General features: G+C 39.5%; 1 protein-coding gene and 1 pseudogene across 5 annotated transcripts; both read right to left on the bottom strand.

Annotated features, from left to right (window-relative positions):
- Window positions 1–48: 48 nt before the first annotated feature.
- Window positions 49–1,233, bottom strand: LOC145657617 (P2Y purinoceptor 3-like; annotated as a pseudogene).
- Window positions 1,159–23,935, bottom strand: ano5a (anoctamin 5a). 5 transcript variants are annotated; one of them, XM_027003176.3, is made up of 22 exons: window positions 23,736–23,935; window positions 20,449–20,504; window positions 19,117–19,242; window positions 17,879–17,920; window positions 11,805–11,912; window positions 10,942–11,010; window positions 10,390–10,674; window positions 10,103–10,222; window positions 9,824–9,939; window positions 9,596–9,730; window positions 9,395–9,500; window positions 9,215–9,275; window positions 8,855–9,006; window positions 7,088–7,162; window positions 6,374–6,602; window positions 5,577–5,755; window positions 5,369–5,466; window positions 4,589–4,719; window positions 4,188–4,393; window positions 3,879–4,078; window positions 3,548–3,653; window positions 1,159–3,441 (listed from the first exon to the last, which is right to left on the bottom strand). In XM_027003176.3, exons 1-22 carry the CDS (start codon window positions 23,806–23,808, stop codon window positions 3,217–3,219), a joined length of 2,898 nt encoding a protein of 965 aa, XP_026858977.2. In that variant the 5' UTR covers window positions 23,809–23,935; the 3' UTR covers window positions 1,159–3,216. The 5 variants fall into 5 exon arrangements, with proteins under 5 accessions (XP_026858977.2, XP_081568072.1, XP_081568073.1 ...); XM_081711946.1 differs by lacking the exon at window positions 7,088–7,162 and adding an exon at window positions 8,185–8,265; XM_081711947.1 differs by lacking the exons at window positions 7,088–7,162; window positions 17,879–17,920 and adding an exon at window positions 8,185–8,265.
- Between the last annotated feature and the right edge of the window lie 41 nt (window positions 23,936–23,976).

Raw genomic sequence — 23,976 nt, forward strand, 5'->3', positions numbered from 1 at the left:
TGGGCACTACAGGACTGAGCAACTAGTTTCATAAGTTTCGTTGGTGACTCATTCACTGTAATTGTACATGCCTAACTGAAGATTCCTCCACACCTTTTCCCCCTGTGTATCAGCCTCCACTCCTGGCTTTTTCCATAGCTCGGTAAGAGTTGCCTGTAGTTCCCTTCAGAGAGGCACATCTCCATCGAAAATGCAAGGACGGCCGCTCCCGACTCACAGGTTGTCCAGTGCCACTGCTGTCATGCCAATGACCACATTCCTGTTGACATGATATGGAAAAAAGAAGAGTCCAAACAGGACTACAGTTGGGCCAAGCACCCAAGCCAGTCCCTTGAGATGCAGGTAAGACTGCCTGTGCAGCCGGCACACACTACATATGTAGCAGTAGCTCAGGGCAGTAAATGGTAGCAGGAAGCCCAGGTACAAACAACACAGCGAATAAGGTAAGCTCGCTTTCACATTCTCCATGAAGACATACATGCTGCAGACTGTCTTGTTAACTGGCTGACAGTGTTGTGTGTGGGTCAGCTGGACCTCTGGGAGGCTTCTTATTAAGGCCAGTAGCCAAGCAGCAATGCATAACTTACCAGCCCACCGGTGGCTGAAGAGGATGGGAGAGCAACGAGGGTGAACAATGGAAAGGTGGCAGTCCATGCTCACACAGGTCATAAAAAATATGCTGAGGTAAAGCAGGTGTGGTAGAGAAAGCCAAGCCCAATGACCGCGGCATACCAGCCAGTTAGTTGTGGATGAGGCAGGGCAGGGCAGGGTCCACGGTTAGCAGGTGTCGGCCATGGCCAGGATGTGGACACACAGGGTACTGTGGTTATTACAGTCCAGGTGGCAGGAGAAAGCCCAGAGGGAAAAGCGGCTCGGGAGGGAGACCCAGCAGCAAAACTCCCAGGAAGAAACCTTTTTTACTCTGAGAAAATAGAAATTACGATTAGACCTTCAATAATTTAAGAAAATATTTAATCACTGAGACAGCATAGTTTGCTATGTGAGGAAGCAAACTATGGAAAACCACGGAACTGACTTTTCAATTTAATTATAACAGCTTTAATTCCAGTATTATGTAATTTGTGATCTATTGGTATCTAGAACAGAAGAATGAAACTATCAGAAGATGTAAGATAAGTGCAAAAAAGAGACAATCACTTATTTGCACAAAATGAATTTAATGATTTGATTATCTTTACAAATGGAAGTCCATCTTGGACTCACAGTATCCATTTAGAGGGCCTAGACCAGCATACAATAGAACATTATAGGCATCAATTGTATAGTACAGCATTAACGTGTGTCTTTTTGCGTACAATTGTTTGTCTAGTTTAGTAATATCTGCATAGCAAGTAAAAAATAAACATGCTGGAAACAAGAACTCCTTAAATAATTTGTCATATTTCCTTTATAATCAAAGGCAAAATGAAATATCTAAGAATAAAATGAAAAAGCAATAAGCGCATAAAAAGTCTGTAGAATTCAAGTCACAAATAACTTCATCCATCCAATGAACAGCAATGATTTGTCTAGATTTTCAAAGGAAACACCCTTGTGAACTGCCATCTTCCTTCATAGTAAACCTGACTCACCATAACTGTTAGCACAAGTATTCTGTCACACTCACTTTGCGATTTTACTGTGCTATATTGCTTTAAAGGAAACCTGAAAATTAAAGACAGGATTGACTTGGCAAAGTTTTTGCACTAATTCATATGAACTGATCTCTTTTGATACACACTGATACATGCCATCTTAATTTCATATATTATAACACTGATACTGTAGTGTAAATACATTAATTGCCCTGACATATTCAGTGAACAAACCCCCTATTCATTAAGTGCTTTGTGCAAAACAAAAGTTACACAATTTTTATTCCCCTGACCCGTAAATGAACAAAAGCTAAATAAAGTGAGAGAAAAACAAATATACTCACAGAGTCACCATGATTAGAGCTGGAATAAATGTGTACATAAACAAAGGCACATTAAAAGCCATTAGTGTGGTCTTCTTACCCTTTCAGTCATAATTTACATGCTGCTTGCCCTTCATTCTGCTAACACTTTGGCTCTGAATATTAAGATATGGCTGGATTTGCAGGGTTTGAGGTGCTGATTGCCTTCAACCATCATCAGATGAAATGTCTTCGCTTTAAAAAAAAGTGTGAATGCACTGCCAGCATCACCTGGCTACAGACACAGTGCACTTAAGACGTGATGCATCTGCACTTATTTGGCAACGATCTACTGTAAGCTTTACAGAAAATTAAAGCTGTCTTATAAAAGGGCACTTTTTGTAGTGATGTGGGAAATGTTTGGCAGCTTGATGTTGAAAATATCATGTTTTAGTGCTAATTATTTGAGATCATACAGTTGTTTTTCCCTGTTATACGTATAATGTATTTACAAAGAAAGATACACAAGCTTGCAAAAAATAAATAAAAGTTTGTCCTAGTCACCATGTATATATTACATTTATTTTTCTTAATTTCTTAATTAAGAAGTCTTACCCTTCCAGGTATCTACTGATGCAATTTTTTCTTTTACAAGCTAGGGACAAATGTGGTATTTAAGGCATTTTGTCTTTGGTTGCATAATGGTTCTAACTGTACCTATATCCAGAAGAGACAGATTACTCACAAGTAGAAAAGTAAGCAACAAAGACTGTCGCAACAAACCAGAATAAAAGTGGAGGTACATTAAATTAAGAAGAACTTGGGCAGATTGAAGAAGAAGACAATAACCCCCCCCCCCCCGAAAAGTATGGCTGGATCTACAGGTCAAAAATAAAATATGTTGTGTGTTACATATCAAACTCCTCAGTGAGATTGCTCATTTAGGTTATCACTTTAACTTTCATGTCCAAATAAAACCACTGTAAAAGACTGTTCTAAAAATAAAATGGGACGCGTCTAAACAAAGTAAAAATTAACTTGGATGGAGTAAGCACAGAAAGAACAGGATACCCCCCCCTGCCCCCCCCCCAAAAAAAACAATCAAACAAAAAACAACACAAAAACAAAAAACAGTTCCTTCTATGTCCAAATCAATATGCGTCTAAGGTTCTAGGTTAGTACTTTCACATTGTGTTTGAGCATTACTTGAATTTGGAGCTGTCAGGGCAAGATCAGTCTGTGACCATAGCTGAGTTAAGGGCGTAAAATAGGCCACGTCCACTGTCACAACTGTAAAGGGAGGTGTGGTGCAGCCTGGGCTAGGTCAGGCACTCTGACAGCACTTCATGTTTCACAGTGGAGGCTATTTCTGGACAGATGCACTGGTCTCCGCTCTGACTCAGCTGCAGTTTCAGCTTCTCCACCTCATAGTTGTGCAGGTACTCCTGGATGAGGTAACGCTCCCGCTTCACACGAGCCTTCACGTCCGATGGCACATCCGGGATTATCCAAGCCACAAAGAACTTCACCACAAACACCACGTGCTAAGAGAGATGGACAAGGGTGGAGATGAATGATGGGGCTGAAGGCAAGAGCTGCTTGACACTGTTTAAAAGCGTAATCACAGTGAACACTGCAAGAAGGCCCCACCTCCATGATGATAATGAAGGCCATTTTGGCTGCCAGGATGTGCCAGAACTGCATGGTGTGGGAGTACTCATGCTCATGGCCTGGAGGGTAGCGGTAATCACGATACCTACAAAGACACATTTTACCCATGACATCCCACGCATACTTATTTCAAAGTTTGACTTTCACCGATAAATATTTACACTTGAAGTAGCAGTTGTGTGTTTACATACATTCATCACCCACTTTATTAGAATAATTTATTTGGAGATGTGTGGCCAATGAAGGGAGGGGTTTCTAATAACATGGGTGGTAAGTGTTCATGCACAAACCTGCACAACGACACACGAACCTGCATGTGGTAACAGAGCTGCTGAACCAAGGAGGGTTTTCACTGGGATCAGGGGAGTTTTTAAAAGGGATCTCTGAGATGTTGAAGATGGACAGGCTATTGTTGATATAGCCTTTCATAGTGAGCTCAGTGCCTGGGTGATATGCGTAAAGATACACCAACCGAGGAATCATGTCGGAGGTAAATGCCACAATGAAAGCCTGATCAAGAGAAATAAATGAAAGACAATAGGTGGAAAAATACTCTAAATTCAAAATGGAAAACCTAAACCAAAAGACAGGTGCTTTAAGAGCCATTCGTCTAACTCACATTGGTAACTACAGAAAATATGGCGATCATGTTGAGGATCTCATCCCAGGCTCCAATGCTGTGGGCTTTCGCAGCTACAGGCCTGCGGAACTGGGTGGTCAACTTCCATGCATCCACACGCACCTCCAGAATATTATTCATCAGAGCCAAAAGAGGAGCCAGTGGAAAGGAGGCAACAAACAGTGTGATGAACCCAAACTGGATCACTGGAGTGAGAGAGAGAAAGAGAGAGACAAGAAGATAAAAAGGGAAAAATGAAGAGAAATGAAAGAAACGAAACAGACATAACAATGGTAAATGCCTAAGAAAGATGGCAACAGCACCCTCTATCTGTAAAAAATGTTAGTATACTAGGGTTTTCTAGAATCTAAGTATTGCTTAAAGATGTTTGTGTGCTTTACCCATTTCCAAATACTCATAGAAAAGGCCAAACTGGCTAAAGTTCTGCAGATCATAGTCCTGCTCCCAACGGCTGTACAGACTCTCAGGGTGACTGCGAGCACTCCTGCTTTTCCACCAGTTCTGAAGCCAACTGCGCGCGCACACACACACACACACACACACACGAGAGAGAGAGAGAGAGAGAGAGAGAGAGAGAGAGAGAGAGAGAGAGAGAGAGAGAGAGCTCATCCATTTACTGTGGCTACATCTACAGAACTAGACTAGCCATATAAAGTAAGGCATGTTTGTAAAATCTGTAACCTTGGAAACTGGTATTAATGATAGCCTATGTAAAGGGCCTAAGCTGAAGTGATGCAACAGTTAGTCCTGCCATCTAAAAGAGCAAATTGGTCATTCTCTACTGTTGACTGATCACAGTGATGTTAGAACTTGGCAAGTTCTCCTTTTGTTTTGTTTTGGTTTTTATATCTGCAAGTTTTTTACAAGCCCATTCCTCATTACTCAACTGACAAACATGAATATAATTCTTTGTATATAATATAAAGGCTTGAATCCCTGCATGTATCGATTGCACACACTAATAATTAATCAATGTATATTTCACTAATATTATTTTACCCCTAAAATATATTTGAATGTACTTGTTAATTAATGAAGGTATATTTAATAATAAAAACTACTAATATTTATAATGTCTAGATAGCCAACATATCAATTTCAATATTACTACTGAAATTGAAATGTTGGTACTGATCAAACGGTATTAACGAACCACTTACGGAACCAGGGCCTCCTGAATGTTCCCCCACACTTGTTTACCAGCCATCACTATCACCAGCTGAGTGGTCAGCTCAATTAGACAGCCACCAGGGTCACACTACAAAGTGCAGGTTACAGACACACACAGCATTATAAAGGTATTGTCCAGTTGTCTGAAAAATGCACTGTTGTTAGACATAGTGGAGCAAGAAAGATATACACATCTACCTCTTCATTTCTCAGGCCACTCCATTCATTGAACATGTATGCATATTTTCCGGGGTAGCCCACAAACTTCCCCTTAAAAAAGGCCACATAGAAGCAGGAGGAATAGTAGTTAACAAACTGGAAGAGGAACATCTTGACAGTCAGCTTGTTCTCATATTCCACGTGAGTTTTAGGGATTTCTGTGGAGAAGCACAAGTGCAAATACTTAGAGAAAGCACACCATCTGAGTGTAAAATGAGTTCTCAAAATGTAAATTAATTTTAAAAAGAAAAAAACTTATAAAAAATCAAAACGAAATCATTTGATTGCACACCACTATATATTAAACAGTAAAGAGAACCTGTGTGTCATCCTCTATTTACTGTGCCTGCATTGTTACAGTGCCTACTGGGGCCATAAAAACCCAGAGCACTGAACAAACAGAAAACAGAACAAATAGAACACAGAACAAATAGAGCACAGAACAGACAGAACAAACAGAAAACAGAAAAAAGAACACAGAACAAACAGAACACGGAACAAATAGAACACAGAACACAGAACAGCACAGAAAAAACAGAACAAACAACATACAGAACACCGAACAAACAGAACATTGAACACACAGAACAAACAACTAACAGAACACAGAACAAACAGAACACAGAACAAACAGCACAGAAAAAAAAACAGAACAGAACAAGCAGAACATACGGAACACAGAACAAACAGAACATTGAACACACAGAACAAACAACTTACAGAACACAGAACAAACAGAACACTGGACACAGAACAATAAGCAGTCTGTAACTCACCCATGTCTGTGATCCAAATGGCCACACGCTCATATAAGAAATTGAGTATCATGATGATGATGAAGTTGATGCAAGAGGCCGTGACAGAGGTGGCTAGCTGTGGGGTGATGAGTGAGCCCACCACCTCCAGCTTGTTGGTGGGGCTGTCCTTCATGAAGCTGGCCAGCGCAGCGAACACGGCCAGCCGGTAGGCTATCACTCCAATGATACTCGCTATGATTAAAGAGATCTTAATGAAAAGAACAGGGGCAGCATAGAAGTCAAATTTAAAAGCTTAAAAGGTATTTATCTTCAAATATTCAAGTATGCTGACTTAAATCTGATTGTATGAAAAAATATCCTGTGGTATTTATGCAGGCTGGTCACAGCACCACCACACAACATCCAAAAAGATAAGTAAACCTGTCTTACATGCTGCATAAAGTATCCTTCCACAGACATAAAAATGTTTTTACCTCTCTTTGCTTATTTCTTTACTCATTTCAACTTTGCTGTTGTTCTGTCCTTGTAGACAAACACAATTTTGTAGTCTTGGATGAAATTTTCTATTTTTATCTTGTCAAATAAATATATCGTAAGAATCTAAAAGTGTGAATTTTAGAGGTCAAACATCAGTTCTGTCTATTGAAGGATCATATGAATTGTTTACGACTGTCCTTGGGATATATGTGAAAGTTGAGGTATTACTCCAAAACATAGCGATTTGATGCTCACCCAGAACAAGACGGTGGCCCCGGACAGGCAGGAGCGAGCAAGCTTACTTGTTACAGGTAAGTAAGGCTCCATCTCCTACACAACAAGCAAGCAAAGCAGGCAATAAAGCAGTCAACATACAGCACAACCGCCACCACACACCTAGGACCAGGCATGCGTTAGCCCCCAGAGAACCACTAAAGGTACAGCTTGAGGGTCACGATTCTAGGCCACCTGTATCCTCTCCTCTAGTTTAAGCCCCATTTGGTTAAATTAGTTTATTAGTTTATCACATCTGCTCAGTGATAAACTTGCATTCAGAAAGCAATATAATTACCACACGAGGGTCAAGTTTATAGTGGGTTGTATTTTCTACAAACCCATATGTTTGGGTCAAGTGGCAACTTATATAATGGTAAATTAATAATGTTAAATTACTTGGTTTAAATATAAACAAATCATTTACAGTATTAATTGATCAGTATTTAACTTGAAATTTTACAGCTAGTCATTATTTATAGAAAATAAGAAGTTGATATTGTGTATATGTGAACATAAAATTTATGGTTTATAACTGTAGCTGACATTTATAGCATCCCTTTATCAGCCTGCAGAATCTCACTTTTCTGATTTATTTTCTTTCTCCTCCTGATAATGCTTTTGCAGGTAGAGTGTGCAGTCAAGGTTTTACCACCTAGACCAAATCAAGTTTCCAAAACAATTTTCGTTTTGCTATTTGTAAATATCTGGTGGAGGGCTACTGAAATGCATATTGCCCAGCAGAGGTTAATCATCTTTTTAAATACGAGATGCCATCTGCACGCACAATCTCAAATGTTTGTATCCGTGAAGGTCTAAAAATCTGAGCCCACCTCTAATTTTGATGAAAATCAGTTGTGAATCAAAGAATCAAAGACCGACTTGGTCATTCCGGATGGAAAAAAAATTAAGTAGCATCTATTGAATGAGAAACTTAGGACCCCATGTCTAGTTAACTTCCATCCAAATAGGGCTTTAATCACACCAGATATGTAGGAGAATTTTAGCTTGTTTTAAGGTGTTGTGGAATCACATACAACACACCCCCCCCCACACAGCCTCTGCTCTTCCTGTCTTACCCACAGGACCACAGTGGCCCAGCACAGGAAGACCTTGCCTAATAAATCAGCAAGTGTCTGGTCTAGAATCCACTCCATTTCCTACAGAGAATCAATGCACAACCAGTTACAAAGGCTATTGAGTCAGAGCAGGGCTCTGGCTTTAAAGTAAAGCTTCCTGATCCCTGCTGCAGAAACACCCCTTTGCACATGTCTGGGTTTTCCCCGCTCTGACTCGCCAGATTCAAGCTGATGAAGGGCATGATAACTAGCTAATGAACCAGTTCAGGTCTGTTATGAAGCGAATTGGGTCTATGTCTGTTTTAGAAAACACAAATATTTTTTGAAGGGAACCACTACAATACAAGTCTTTTGGGGCACAAATAATTATCTTAAAATGTCCTCTCTCTTTCTCTGTCTCTTTCTCTCCACATTTTCTTAATTTCTAAGTCTAATATAAAGCAATAACTCAAGCAAAATATTGTACAGTATGTGAACATCCAGAAATCAATATCATAATATTCAGAGGCACTTAAAAATTAATTAGAACATTAATGAGAACATTAATAGGAATAGATGCTCATACAATTATTATGCCATAAAATAATATCAATAATGGCAATAATAATACTCAGCATTTGAAACATCTTAAATGTCAGAAAAAGCCACTGTTCGAGGAGAGCATGTTTACCTGGGTGACACGGTTGAGGCGTTTGCTGGTGCATTTAGTCTCGTACTCAGGCCGGAGTTGCAGACGCTGCTGTTCCTCCTCAAAGTCCACGAGGTCCCACTCATACTCCAGCCTGGCCTGCCGCCTTTTCCAGAACTCCAGGAACAGGGTCACTGCACAAAGTGTTCAGCGCCTGTTAGCCTCCATATGCCGTTCTCTAGTCAGGCACTAACCACTCACAAGCTGCTCAAATATGTCAGTGTTTTTGGCCTTTTTCTTTGGGAGGTTGGAAAAAATTCACTTTTATGACACCAGAGGGTGACAACCCACAAGTAAAAGAAACATGTATATATTTACTGTCATGTGGACTCAATGACTCACCCCATATACCCATAAATATAGCAAAGAATACTGTTGCTGTGTTGTCAAAGAGGTGTGATTGCTGTCAGAAAAAGATAGAGGGAAGCACTGTTTACTCTTTACAGTTTACTATGACTTTACAGTTAAGACTTTATTTGGTCATTTTCAGGAACAGTAAATGAAAAGCAGAATGCCACTCACCCAAGTGGAATTGCAGGTACTGTTCAGTTTCCAATAGCCACATTTTTTATCACAGAGTGGACACATGACAATGTTTCCACCTATGTTTTCATCACAGATCTCTTTACTGGAAAATATATTAGTCAATTAATTTTTATGGCTACATCAAGCCTGGTTATACTGTTTATTCAAATCGAAGAAGTAGTTCTTATTGTCACTCACGTCCAGACGGCGTCATGGTACGTGGCAGCTCCATAGATGAAGCAGGCTAATCCCACCACAGCAGCATAGAAGAGCATCTCCGTGTAGAAGCCCAGCCAAGCAAAATAGATACCGATCTTCTCTCCATAATATCTCCTACAGCACGGCAACCATACTGTTTAAGATGGAAGTGTGTGTGTGTGTGTGTGTGTGTGTGTGTGTGTGTACTTTTCTCCCTGTGGCTCTCACCGGATGAGATTGAGTGGCTGCTCCTTGTAGAAACGGAGGAACCGGGCCCAGTAGCGATACAGGCTATATCTCTCACTCTCACAGCTAGAGTCCCGAGACCTGGTCCAGTACCTGCACTACATGTGTGTGCACACATACACCACAATTGTTGCTCTTAAGGCAAAACATAACTTGAAGGTATAAAACAGTTTGCAGGCTTTGAATGGAGCAAGGCACCCTAGAGAAACAGATTTCATTCTTTTCTCATGGTGCACTTGGGCCTGTTGAAGAGGCTCTTACGTCATGCAGAGGGAAGGCAGAAGTGTAGGTTCCATTGTTCAGCAGACGCTTAATGCCCCGCTTGTCTTTATTGAGTTTGTCATCCTTGTTGTAGGTACATCGGGACAGGATGTAGTAGACCTGTACAGACACAGCGCTGTCAAATAAATGAGGTCCCAGCATACACATGTTCGGCTTCCTCTAAAAATGATACTGCTGCTAAGAGCACCAGTGGCTTAAGCCACAAAGTATCTTTAATAAATGATTAAACCCAAAGTGTATATACACTAGGATGAATGGGCCCTTACTATCCTGTTGCGTGTAGAGGGAGGGAAAAATGTCTCCTTATCATCAATGAGGAAAAAGTCAGTCTTGCTCTTGTCAAAAGGTGAGGTGAAGTAATCTGGCTCAGGGTGCATGACATGATCAGGCAAGCGCAACGGAGTGAAGAGCCAGGAAGCTGGAGCCTCGTGGTTGTCTGGGACATCATTGACTTTAAAGGGCACTTTAATCTTCAGTACATCAGCGTAGGTGGCTAGCACGTCCCATGGAGTGTGGATCTTAAGAAAATATGTCTTTCCATCCTCAGACTCCTGATAATATACACACATTTGAGAGATTCATAGTAGGTTGAGACTGTGGCCTAATGCTAGTATTTTGACTTGTTCAATTCCTAAATACAACAACACAACACTGAGTCAACTTTTCCTTCATTTTAGTTCTTTCTACTGAGTTTTTTTCTGTTGCTCAAATGTGAGTGTCGATCTTGTTAGGTTAAGAAGGCCAATCATCCAGTGACCAGAACCACTGGACTGTCTAATGCCATGTTTGTATTACAGTTATAGAACACACTCACTCACCGATTTGTCTTCAAGCTCCAGCTGGAGTCCCACATTCTTTAGGTTAGCCTCATAGATCTTCCTTCTCTCCTGCATCATTATATACAGAACAGACCCATTTACACTTTCACTGGGAGGCCACAGAACCTAATGCGAATGGTTTGGAGGATGAATGTCACTTCCAGTGTATCACAATTGCTGTCTTCATGGGAATTATGCAGTAATCTATGCAGTAACTACACAATGCTATGCTTAAACCTAACCTTGACCTTCAGTGACCAAAAAGGAAACATTTCAATAAAAACATTCATTTTGTGTATAAAACATACTTTTTCATGAAGACCAGCAATGTGTCCCAGCAATGAACTTTTCTATTACTATGGAGACGAGGTATTAATACACATGCATCAATTCCTGTGGCAAAGAACTGTGTAAGTACACCCAGACCTCTCACCTCTGACGCAATCACACACCAGTGTGAAACTCAACAGAGCAGTCATAACACCAGACTTGTTACTAGACAATGTGAGAGTTTGATGGGGTTTAATAGCCATATAGCTTTGGTTAATTTATATTAAGTGATATATGAACCTGAAATATTACAGCAATTACTCAGGAAAACAAGCACTTCTGCAAAAAAAATTAAAAATAAAATAAAAAAATCTGAGCTATTTAACCTGCTACATTTCTGAGATCCTTGATATTTTTGTAATTTCTTTAACTGAAGTTTTATATATATATATATATATATATATATATATATATATATATATATATATATATATATATATATATATATATATATATATATATATATATGTGTGTGTGTGTGTGTGTGTGTGTGTGTGTGTGTGTGTGTGTGTGTGTTTTCAGTGAACTCTCACCTCTTTTCTCTCTCCATCTTTATCTTCAACATATGAGAGGATGAAGTCTATCCGCCGGAGACCGTCTCGGAAATATACAGAGTCTTTACTCTGATGCTGTTTATCCACCTGCACACATGCACAGACACTATGTAAAATACAAAACAATTAATTGAGCAAACTCTCTGTACATTCCTTTAACACAAGCTAGTACCTATTACAGCTGGGAAAATGCCTCTATATTTTCTAAACCCAGAAAATCCACAGCAAATATCTGAAGTGGACAAACAAACAGCATATATAAACACAGGCATACACAGCCAGCACCTGCTAATGTTCTGTACAGACACTTGACTGGGCCTAGGTTAACAAATCTAGCACAAGTAAACCCTCGATGGACTACCGGAGCTGGTACGAAGTTTCCAGGGTCGCACTCTGCGGGGTTCTACTACTATTGGGACTACCAGGAAGACTATGGGGAGTATGAGCGGAGTGAGGATTATCAGGACGTCAGCCTCCGGTCGGACATTTGGAGGATCCCGTGATGGAGGTAGAGGAGGCCCTCCACGAGGATTCCCCTTCTTTGATGGACACGTGGTCAGCACATACCAAGAGCGACGAGACTCCGGCGGCCAAGGCTCTGCCCAGGGCACGCCGCACTAGATTTAGCAAACTGCCCCGTGTGACTCGCAGAGAGGCCACAGCGTCATCTGAGGACATTCCCTCACCGCCCCAGGGTTCGTGTGCCTAAGCACAAGCCTCAAGGAAGCAAGAAGGAGGTATCACCAGTCCCTGCCCCAGAGACAGGCAAAATAGCTGGTGCACAGCCTGAGGCATCTGCCCCAAAGCCAGAGAAGCTGTAAGTGTGTAAACGTGAATATGGTCAGTGTTTGATCTTGCGATAGCCTGAGCGCTACGTTCTTTCGTGCGTATAAATAAATGTTGTTGTGTGTCACACATCTTGTCTGTGCCTCCCCGTGTTACACTCCGTCAAAATAATGTTTAATGACTCTGTTCACAAATGGATGTTCTATACAAACATTGAAAAGTATAAAGGTCACAAGAAAAGTATAATGTATACCTTTTTTAAAAATAATTTGAAATTAATTTTTTATTTGTTTTTGCATTTCAGAAAATGTTTTATTTAAAGCCCACAATATAATATGGCACTTAAATACACTAAATTAGGTTTAGTTTCGACAGGTACCTGAATGCAATTTAAGCAATAAATTGATTGATTTTCCTAAAATAGAACCAATTACCTGTTCATTTTAAGAGACATGTCTTATATAATTCTCTTTGTATATTTACTATTGCTCTTTAATAAAGCAAGTATTTCTTATCTCAATTGCTCAATTACATAACAGAGTAATCATTAGAATACTACTAAATATATATTACTAAAATAATCTATTGCTACAGCCATACTTACAAGCATCTCTAAATTCCATAAGGAGCCCATGTAGCTGCAGTTTTATGAAGGCACATCGGCCCTTTGTGCATGAGACTGCCTCCACCTGCTCTAAAACACAGCCACTAAAGAGAGTGGTCAGACAGCTGGGTTTGCAGCTGTTTCTCAAGGGCTACAAGTCCCAAAACACTGTACCAAACAACAGTGAGACACTTTATGAGCCAGACACCCCATTCCACAAATAAACAAATGTTGCTAGTAGCTTCTCTCTCTCTCTCTCTCTCTCTCTCTGGCTCCCTCACACACACACACTCGGACACACACACACACACACACACACACACACACACACACACACACACACACCAACATACTGCTGGAGATGTAAACCCAAAGGCTAAGGACTAAACAAGATAGCAGCCAAGTCCAGAGCCTAAGTTAACAGACTTCCTATGCACAAGGAAGCCATTTTCCTCTAATTCTAAACACAAAGAAAGGGAAGAGGCAGTCCTCACTGCTGGAAGCCCCTGGCAACAACTCCCACATTCCTTCCTAGTGGAACACACACACACACACACACACACACACACACACACACACACACACACACACACACATACACACACACAGTTTCCTCAGTAATGCACACTATTAGCAATAGTGCTTTGTAACCATTTAGCAATGAGCAATGCATGCCCAGATCGATGTATGAAAATGATCTCATTCCCTAGAGGCCAGTCCACCCGTTAGCGGATGGAGGAGGGAGGAGAAAAGACACAGGAACACTTTTACCTCCTCCATGTTGCTTTTGTCCACCGGTCACTGCTTTAACAGAGCAGTTAGCACCTCCTCCTAAATGAGTTCGGATCCTCCTCCTCCGTGCTAGCTGTCAGAGAGGACCGCCACAGACGTGCACCCCCACAGACCAGACTCACACCCTCACATGTGTGCCGCATTCCATGCTGCATGTATCAGCCCCTCAGCATGCATCAGCAGAGTGAGCCTGGGCTTGTCCTGCCCCTCACAGTACAGAGAGGGGGGTTGGGAGTGATGACATCATCCTGCCAGCAGAACACCACTGCCGCAGCCCGGGTAATTTGATTTCGGAAAACCACTCCGAGAAGAGAGGAAGAGAGGGGGATGAGGGGCGCAGCCTGCCCTGCTACGTGGAACAAGTCCCGGATGACTGAAATCAGGGTTCCGGCCAACGCTCAGGGTCAATCTGATACCAGTTCCCTTTTTTCTTCTTTAAAATCTGTATACATCTCTGTGCAGACCTGATTGGGATTATTCTTCCATGCATAAAGTAACATGAGCCTGAAACAACATATATCTTTCTAATTAAAAAAAAGAAAAATATATGTGAATGAATATTTAAGTAGGAAATAAAGCTGACGCATATGCAACTGGATCATTTAACAGCAAATAGAGTAACTGTATTTCTATCTACCATTACATGAATTTCAGTAAAATTTAATTGCCTTTAATTTTATTTGTATAACACTTTCTTTATTAAATGCAGGAACAAATCAGCATTATAAAAATCAGGGGCCAGAACCACACTGAGAAAGCCAAGAGAGACTGTCATGACGAGGCTTAGAGGCATGAAAACGACAAAAGAGGAACTTAAGAAAACCTACAAGGGAAAAAACTCCGACATATCCTCCTCTATACAGCAATGGAGTTTGTTTTTATATGTTTCACATCATCACAGCAAGCTCAAGGAAACTTTCGCCATGACACTGCTAGCTCATATCCTTGACTGGATATCATGGCACATTTTGACTGATAGCACTTCACAAATATATTTAATGTAGTGTCTATCTTTTACACAGTGCTTTAATGTATCTAAGATTATGAGGCTAATTAAAAATTACAATTCATGAAACACCTGCACCTGCCTAAAATTCATGAAATACCTCTACTTTCCCACATTCCCATCTTCTTTACAAAGGTAAAGCTGAGGCTTTAGCAATCATTTGCATATATTGTAGGTGTTTTGCATTTAGATCAGCCTCCAAAACACCTGGCTTTTCCAATAAACAGGTTATGCAACAATTTAATTAGTTTCTCCTTTTATTATAAAGATATTCACTCCTTAAGTTGCCTCTTTAGTTGCCTTTTCTCACTCTTTTAGTGGTCTTTTCTCTAAAAGCAGATCCTGTTTTATTACTGTGATTAAAGCACAGCTGGAAAACTGGGCTTTATAAAGGAAAAAGAGCAGCAATAAGATACACACTCCTTCTGAACATGCCATGTGCCCTCGTGCACACGTGCACACACACACACACACACACACACACACACACACACACACACACACACACACACACACACACACACACACACAAATCCCAGAACCCTGGTGTAGCCAGTGCCTAAATTAGCTCTCTGCCCACTCTTTATAGTATGCAGTGCTCAGAAGCACTGAGGCCTAGCAAACAGGGTGCTTTCCTTTGAACGCATCTCCCTAGTGCTCTCTTTTCACATAATTACATACTGCAGATTACATGCGTCTCTGCTGTCAACTCCTCATCAGAGTGCCCTTTAAAGACAACCTTAATTATACAGCCTAGAAATCACCACAGCATGGGTCTATATTTGGGAATAAAACATGAACAAGTCACAAACCAAGGTGAACAACTGCACCGTAGTCTTTGGAATATTTCCTTACTTATTGCAAAATTATGCAACCACTCAATATCTACTCTACACTACCAAATGCAGGCTACCAGCAGGCCATTATATGCAATGTAAAGGACTGCATGCTGTTACACATGTCTTCATATGACCTGCACATGCCCCACCCTTTGGGATAAGCCATAAGTAACCATTATGTTACAATTAAAGGCTCTTGTCTGATGTTTCATGTCCTGTTTCATGTTAAAGACTAACTTGTCATCATGGGAAGGGAGTATCCCATGGCTATTTCAGCGATGATTGCTTTTCCTCCCTAAGACAAAATTAAAGGTCTCATACACTGTAGATCTCACAGGGAGTTTATGTACATGTGTGTACATGTGCATATGTGTGTGTGTACGTGTACATGTACGTGTGTGTGGGTGTGTGTGTGTGTGTGCTGCCTATTATATTCCTCTAAGTGAAAATACAAGTGTGAACAAAACAAGAATGGTCATCATAACGGCTCACAAGTGTTGGTGCAATCAATTTGACATTGATGACATGCCACACAATCCAAATGTACGAGAGACATAGATAATAACACCATCTTTAAATCGTGCAGTAATTCCTTAATGGGTGGATAATGCATAAGAGTGGTTACTGCAAAAAGCTGGTGTTATTGTTTACTTACAAAAGCTATCACAAATTCAAGGATGAACTATTACAGCATCATAATGTGGCTTTTTTTTTTTTTTACTTCTGCTGTCTGTTCGTTAAAATGGACTGAAATGGCTCTCTTATCACACATGGACCAAAGTTTCAGTGGATTAAAATTACATGGGAAATGTCCAGTAGCTTAGTTTCATAACATCAGAATCTAGAATGTTATTTTTCTTACTAATGATCTGAGTGGCAAATAATCAAAGACAAAAGGTATATGATCCACTTGAGTAATAATTTGTTGCATTTGTTCTGGCAAATGCACAGTGACTAAATGGTTAAAGGCCCTCCTGCCCATATTCATTGTAGTATCATAGTTTTTCCCTATTACGGAGCAAATTAAAGAATAGAATCATCTCTGTCCATTTAGGGTGTGAAAAGGACATTGCTGTATATTATTAGGACAGTGTGACTTTATAGCAGTAATGCCAAAGATGTTTGAATGTGATTATAGGCTTTGCTTTGGATGTTTTTGGTGTCTGACAATGGGAGGCTCAAACACATACCAGTGCAATGTGCAAAGAAAGGAAATGAAGGAACAAACATGTAAAAATCTAAAGTAAGATAATTCATTTTGAAAAATTTGGCATTTTCACACCAGGTTTTAGGTCTATAAGAGTACATGAGGTCATGTCCATTTGGGTTAAGAAGGTTGAAACAGCTCCTCTCACAGCTGGTAAAAAGTGATGCAAGCCAATCAAAATGCATCTTGTAGTAGAATGGAGCAGCGTTCTCTTCCAAGTACACTGCGAAATTCTGCAATGTGTGGGCAAAAGCTGAAAAAGTTCCATGCCAGAAGAATTTTCTTTCTCTTAACATCTCAGGGAGGTACCAATCACACAGTGTGGACACTAGCATAGGGGGAAAGCATGATATGAAGCATGCTATCTTGGAACATTTTTTAACTGTTCAGTCAGTAACTGAATCCAAGCCCAAAGTAAATTAATTTTCTAACTGTTGCTCAGGCTGAGGACAAAAAACAAGTTTGAAGTTATGATGGGTAGAGTAATATGAATGTAAACGAATTATTTAATCTAACGTAATTTCTACACTAAACATAACATTTGTCTGTTCAAATACATTTGGTTTTCTAACATGTGAAAAATGTATACAATGTGTTACAGATCCAAACAGATCAGAGCCAAAACAACAAAATGACATCATACAAACAGTGCTGGAAGTCATGTGTTTTTGGTTTCTAAACTTTAGAGATAAGTGCCAAATGAATTATTTGGCAATAACCAGTAACATCGTAGCATGCTATCAGACAACCAAAACATGCACACAAGATTCTAGCACACCACAAGTCAAACTCAGTTCAGCCCTCTTAACCATGGCTTACCCTGGAGCGATACTTTAGAAACAGGGCTCTTTTCCTCCAGATCTGTAGGGGAACCAGACAAAGTTTGAAAAAGAGATGCACTTGGATATCATGCTTCCAGAGAGCCACCATGACATAAAAAAATCAATCCTGTACTGAAGTTTTTCAATAATTATACAAACAGCCTCCTTCTGGCCACTTTGGGGGCATGTCACTAAAAACACAAAACAAGCTTATCAGTCGAGGAGCACCAGCTATTTCGGACCCCTTCTTCCACGCTTCATTTTTCAAAAATATGTTTCTGTATTTCTATAGAGTCATGTTGAAAAGTACACAAAAACCTCCCACAACAATGATAGTCCTCTCCTCCATCTTGTCACAACACTGATTTGAGATTGCGGCCTGACATGACGGAATGTATCTCGCAGTGCTGATTGCCTGCCATCCAATGAAACTTGCTTCAGATTCGCATAAAGTTGAGAAAATCTCAACTTTTCAGTGCTCTCTTCCCATGGTTCACAATGTGCTCACCCCATAATATTCAATGCACAACTGCTGCCTGTCTCCATGCAAAAGAATGAAAGGCAGAGATTCTCCTAGCTTCACTGCAATGTAAATGTACTGTAATGGTCAGACTAGGTGTCATAATGATAACATTTCAACTCTGCAGCACCTAACTTTGCTCTTTTTGTATCTATTTGCATATCTAGATAAAACATTCCCTGCAAAGGAAGCAATAATGCCAAAACTAACATCATAATGCCATCATATCCATTTAAGCCTTGCTCGTCATTTTTACCCAGTGCTCCTGTACTTTTTTCTCACCTTAACCAAATCATGACGGTCCCATGAGGCTCTTGTGTAAATGTTACCCTACCTCTCACTGTATACTAAGAACTGAGAAGAAGAAGGGAACATGTGTTGCACTAACAAGCTATGATCATTGCCATAGCTACAATCATTACTGCAGCCAAGCATCAAGACCATTATTGTAATACTATATCAGTGAAGTTTATAGCTCATTTGCTTTTACTAATTAATTCCAAATTCAAAAACCTACACAACCAGCCACACAGCCACAAAATCAATTTGGCCATGGTTTCTAAACGCATTTGAACATAATTCTAGACTAAAAGACATTGAGAATCTCTATTAATCATGCAGGTTTGTAAAGTTCTACAATTAATCTATGTCTTGAAAACCATCCATAACCTGCATAAGCCAACACACACATGAACATGTAGAAACACACCTCTTACCCCTGAAAAACTGGAAAGGTGCTGAAAAGGTTCAGTGTGCTCTTTTTCACACTGATCACACACAGAGGAGAGACTGGAGTTCTTGGACAATGAGCCTGAGTACTCTGAACAAAGACTTGCTGAGGACTACAGAGCAAGAGAGGGAAGGAGTACAAAGTCAGAGAAAAGGGGAGAAAAGTATAAGGAGCCTTGACGAAATAAGAGGGGGATAGCTTTGGCATGCCCTGTGACATTCTGCAGAGAGGGAAAAAGAAAATGAGAGATAGAGAGATTTGTAATAGAAAAGCATTCACAATCTCTGATAACATTTTAAAGTTATTTTTCACAAATCTTTATGGCATCTGCATGAATAACATTATGATATATATAAAGTTTTTTTCGTCAGAGGTTGGCTGGATTTTTATCTGCCTTCTAGCCTTTGAAAGATATCATCTCTTACAAAGCAAAAAACCCCGTTTTCTGTTCATTGATACTGCTCTTCATGGTCACACATGCACACACACGTATGCATGCATACACACACGTGTGTACACGTGGTAAATACTAAAACATTAATTGTTTCTCCCACTTCTCATGATTTTCCTGTATGTGCTATTAACAGGTTACTCTAAAAAGCTAAAACCTCCTAAAGCCAAGGGCTAAAAAAACTTCTAAATATGTACAATATATAGCATTTTAAATTAATACGTAACAGGCTGAGTAATCCACCCTGTATGGCACAAAAAACACAGATAACTAAGCTAACAAACTTATTTAATTATTTATACACACATTGCAAACATCAAAAGTTTTCTAGTGAAAAGAAAAGAAAAGACTGGTAAAATATGTGGGGCCTTAGAAATGTACCATGATAATACTGTCAGACAATAAGACTAAATAGTACAATGTCACATGTCATGTAAGAAAAACAGCCAAATAAAAGTATAAAGTGGGTAGGCTGTAAGATAAGATGATAGACGTGATAAGAAGTGACACTACCAAACACTTTTGTTTACTCCTATTTGTGAGACACTCATACCTTCCCAATAGCTTTTACAAGACTTGGGTACAAAATGACTGGCAAGCACCCAAATTTGTGCCACATCATTCTCTGGCATGTCAGTTGGCAGTAGTGAATTAAAAGGATGCATAAGGATGTGTAAAGATGCTTATATTTCACACAGCTTTTGGTTATTATATATAAGGCAGTGAGTCTTGCTCTTAAACTGGGCTGTAGTTATTGGTGAAGCAGCACTTGGGGGCTCTGGGATCTGGCTGGCAACAGGGCGCATTAGGGAAATAAAGGGCTATTGTAATGAATATAGAGCAAGCAGCATATTCATAAGGCATTACCTTGTCATGTGGAGGCGAACCACTGTCCAACTGTCGATATAAGCCGTTGTTCTCCTCTGTGAGAGACAGAAAGACAATAAACTAGGAGGACTGAGTTGTGTTACAATTGGTATGTATTAATTTCAGAGAAATTAGATTTTATATTTAGAACTGAGAATAAGCTGCAGAATTTTAAGCAGAAACCGGAAGCAGAGAAACAAACGCTGCCTGCCATTTCCTGTGGCTTACTCATCTATGACTTTTGACTTAGTCTTTCACTACAGAAGAGTAAACAAAACTAAAGGCCTTTGTAGAAGTTGATGCTGTAGATGTAATCATATTACATGCTAACATAATCAATACAGTCAAACAAAATCTGGGAAAATACTACCAGGCCATGTCCATAAATGATTCAATACATGCATGGTATTCAGAAAAACAAACATTTCCCAAGCAACCATCAATAACTAACTTCTCATATGTGAAGTCAGAGTAATCGAAGGTTCCTCTTTTGCTGTTTTACATTTACTCTGGGCATAAACTGGGTTAATATGAGGCTCCAACAGCCTAGGGTTATCACTGGATGGCTCTAGAGCAAACAACTACCTCTACAACACTGGAACAGTAATGCTCTGAAACTGGTTCTCAGAGTATTATAATATGGTGCCACTGACATGCTTAACTGCTATTAGCAACACCATTATTGTAACAAGGATTCTTGAGGATTCTTATGCAGTCCAGAGTCCTAATCTTCAATGCAGTTTGATGGCTCATCTTTCACAGAGCTTGGGTTTCTCTAATGTGAGCCTCAAAGAAGTTAAAGAAATGCTTAAATAGCTATTAAGATTCAACAGTATATGTGATACAAAATATGCTTTACAAATATATAAACTATAAAAACAAGGAAATAATTGTACAAATATATTGGATTAACAGTAGGCTTAAACTGAAGAGAGGTAACCGGGTTGGTTTTTTTCACTTAATATATGAACCATTGCACTTTGCTTTCAGACAAATGCTTATTTTTGGCTCATTTACAGAAAGCAAAGGCAAAAAAGCAAACAGATTATGTCTTGGAGACCTGTTTTTACATGCCTGGGATGGTCATGTGTACTCCCTGGGTTAACACCGGTCTGGTGGCACATTTGCAACGACAGTGGCAAACACTAGATGTCTAGCTCCTTATATACACAGTCTCCACAGAACAGTCTGTTATCCCATCATCATGCAATCAGTGTTGAAATGCCATGAATCTGTGACATATCTGGCTACTGCACATATACTTTCAGAAAATTTCCATTTTGAAAAGGAGAAATGTTGGGCATGTCACGTCACACTATTTCATTTTGCCTAAATGCTCCATAAGGCTGAGAATAAGACAAAGCTCATTGTGTTTTTAAAGTTCAGTCTCTTTAGTATTAATGTTATTGAGTGTCTTTTTAACTCAGGGTGTACTGAAATTATTGTATAGTGACATGTTTCTAGCAAACCTTGCACTTATCTCTTATAATACCTAAGGTTATTCATACACTAAGATAGCAAATCTTTGTCACTGTATATAACTTTCAAAGTATCTCATATAGTTAGCCTTACTGCCACAAAAGGGTAATTCTTCATTATTTCTTAACTCTTGACACACCCTTCACATGGAAAGTCAATGGCAAGATAGGGATGGCAGAGAATAAAGAACAAGATCACAGTTCTACTGGGGATCCAAGCCACAGTGGCTTTTCTCCTACACTAGCAACCTCAGATTTGCTGAGTTTCTACTGCTGTTAGAAAGCTTCCAATTCACCACCTTCTCTAAGGCCTTTGAAAGAAACCAGCAATTAATTCTGCACCGGTCTTCGACAGGAAACTGTTGGTGCAGAGGTTGTTGTTTTGCAGGTGCAGAAAGTGATGAGTTTGGACTACCTATATAAAACAAAGTTCTTGAGATCATATACCACTACCAGCATAACAACCATAACCTGTAGAAGCTAAATACAAACTCCCCTTTGCTCTCTCTATACTAAAAGGAAGATTGCTGTGTGTGATAACTGAGTTCAAAGTATGTACATGGTGATGATTAAGGTGACTAAGGTCACTAAAGATACATTCACTATGTTTTGAAAAACTAATGCCAAAATGTAACTGTGATCATAAAGTGTGTCAAATAGCTTACCATTCTTTATCCTATGTTATTGCAATCATAAAACTGGTTGCAAGTTAACTATCAAGTTTGATAGTCTATCTATATAAAGACATTAAATAAATAATCTCTATCCTTGTGCAGTCAAGCCATGTTTAATAAGTATACTGTAAAAAAAAAATGTGTTGTTATAATGTAAAAAGGTAAGTACCTGGACTAGTTTACAATTTTGAATAAACTGAACTTGAATAATTAGTTGTTGTTCTTCTATTGCATTATCTGATGTTCAGTTAGCCACAAATTGTAACATGCAGAAACATGCTTTTTAAAATTAAAACAACAAATAATTTGTCAATGTATGCCATCTTGCTAATACTTGATGGTAAGTACTTTTGTCTAGTAATATTTGAATTGTAATATCTGTTAACAGATAAAAAGTGTCCTAGTTACTTTTTCCCAGATGGCTAGCTGACAGGAAAACAGTCACTGGCATGAGTGAAAGAGTATTTCCACTGCATGACTATACTGAGAGAGAGAGAGAGAGAGAGAGAGAGAGAGAGAGAGAGAGAGAGAGAGAGAGAGGACGACACAGACAGACAGACAGACAGACAGACAGACAGACAGATACAGACAGAACGCGTAACCATTTACACATAAATCTGGAGGCAGGCAGTGTTTAAAGGGGATGCTTAAACTATACCAAAGTAACTCACAGGTTATTTTACGTAAATAAAAGTGCCTTGTTTCAGTGTCATATTTTTAGCAATACGCCGCAGATAGACTATCTTCAGTAAATTTTAACTTCCTAACTGTGCTGTATAATGATCATTTATTCCTTAAAAGCGAAAAAGTTTAAAATTATATTTTTAATTTTACTTTTTCCTACAAAACAACAATACCTAGCAAATATGATCTAATCTTGCATCTGATGTACTAATAGTAACAACGTTTTGTGTGCATTGTACTCTGCCTCAGTTCCATACGAAATAATAAAATAATTTCTTTAAAGAATATGTATATGCATTAAGTCTTAATCACAAAAGTGATTAATCACAAAAGTGATTAAGTGACTACGAAGTTGACGTTCATCGTTGGCAACTTAGTTATTTCTACGTCTAAAACACCATTACCGAAACCACATCTTAAAAAAATAACAACGGTCCTGTTCGAGACTTACCCTCACTAGGAGAACCGGTCTCACTCATTTCAATAAGTGTTTCTTCTCGCGACTTTCCTATTCCTCGAGTCATTTTGACAATGGTTCAGAAGTTTAGAAAACGGAAAGAAAAACGTTCTTTCGAATACGACTTCGTCGCAGCCCACGCCCCAGACACCAGACCAGCGCGCAGCAACACGACTTATCCGCTCACCCGTTGTCAGCCGAGTGGTCTTGTATGGACACTTCAGCAACTTCATAT

The sequence above is a fragment of the Electrophorus electricus genome, chromosome 4 (genome assembly GCF_041902795.1).
Source record: "Electrophorus electricus isolate QZ-2024a chromosome 4, ASM4190279v1, whole genome shotgun sequence".
In the NCBI taxonomy this organism is placed as follows: domain Eukaryota; kingdom Metazoa; phylum Chordata; class Actinopteri; order Gymnotiformes; family Gymnotidae; genus Electrophorus; species Electrophorus electricus.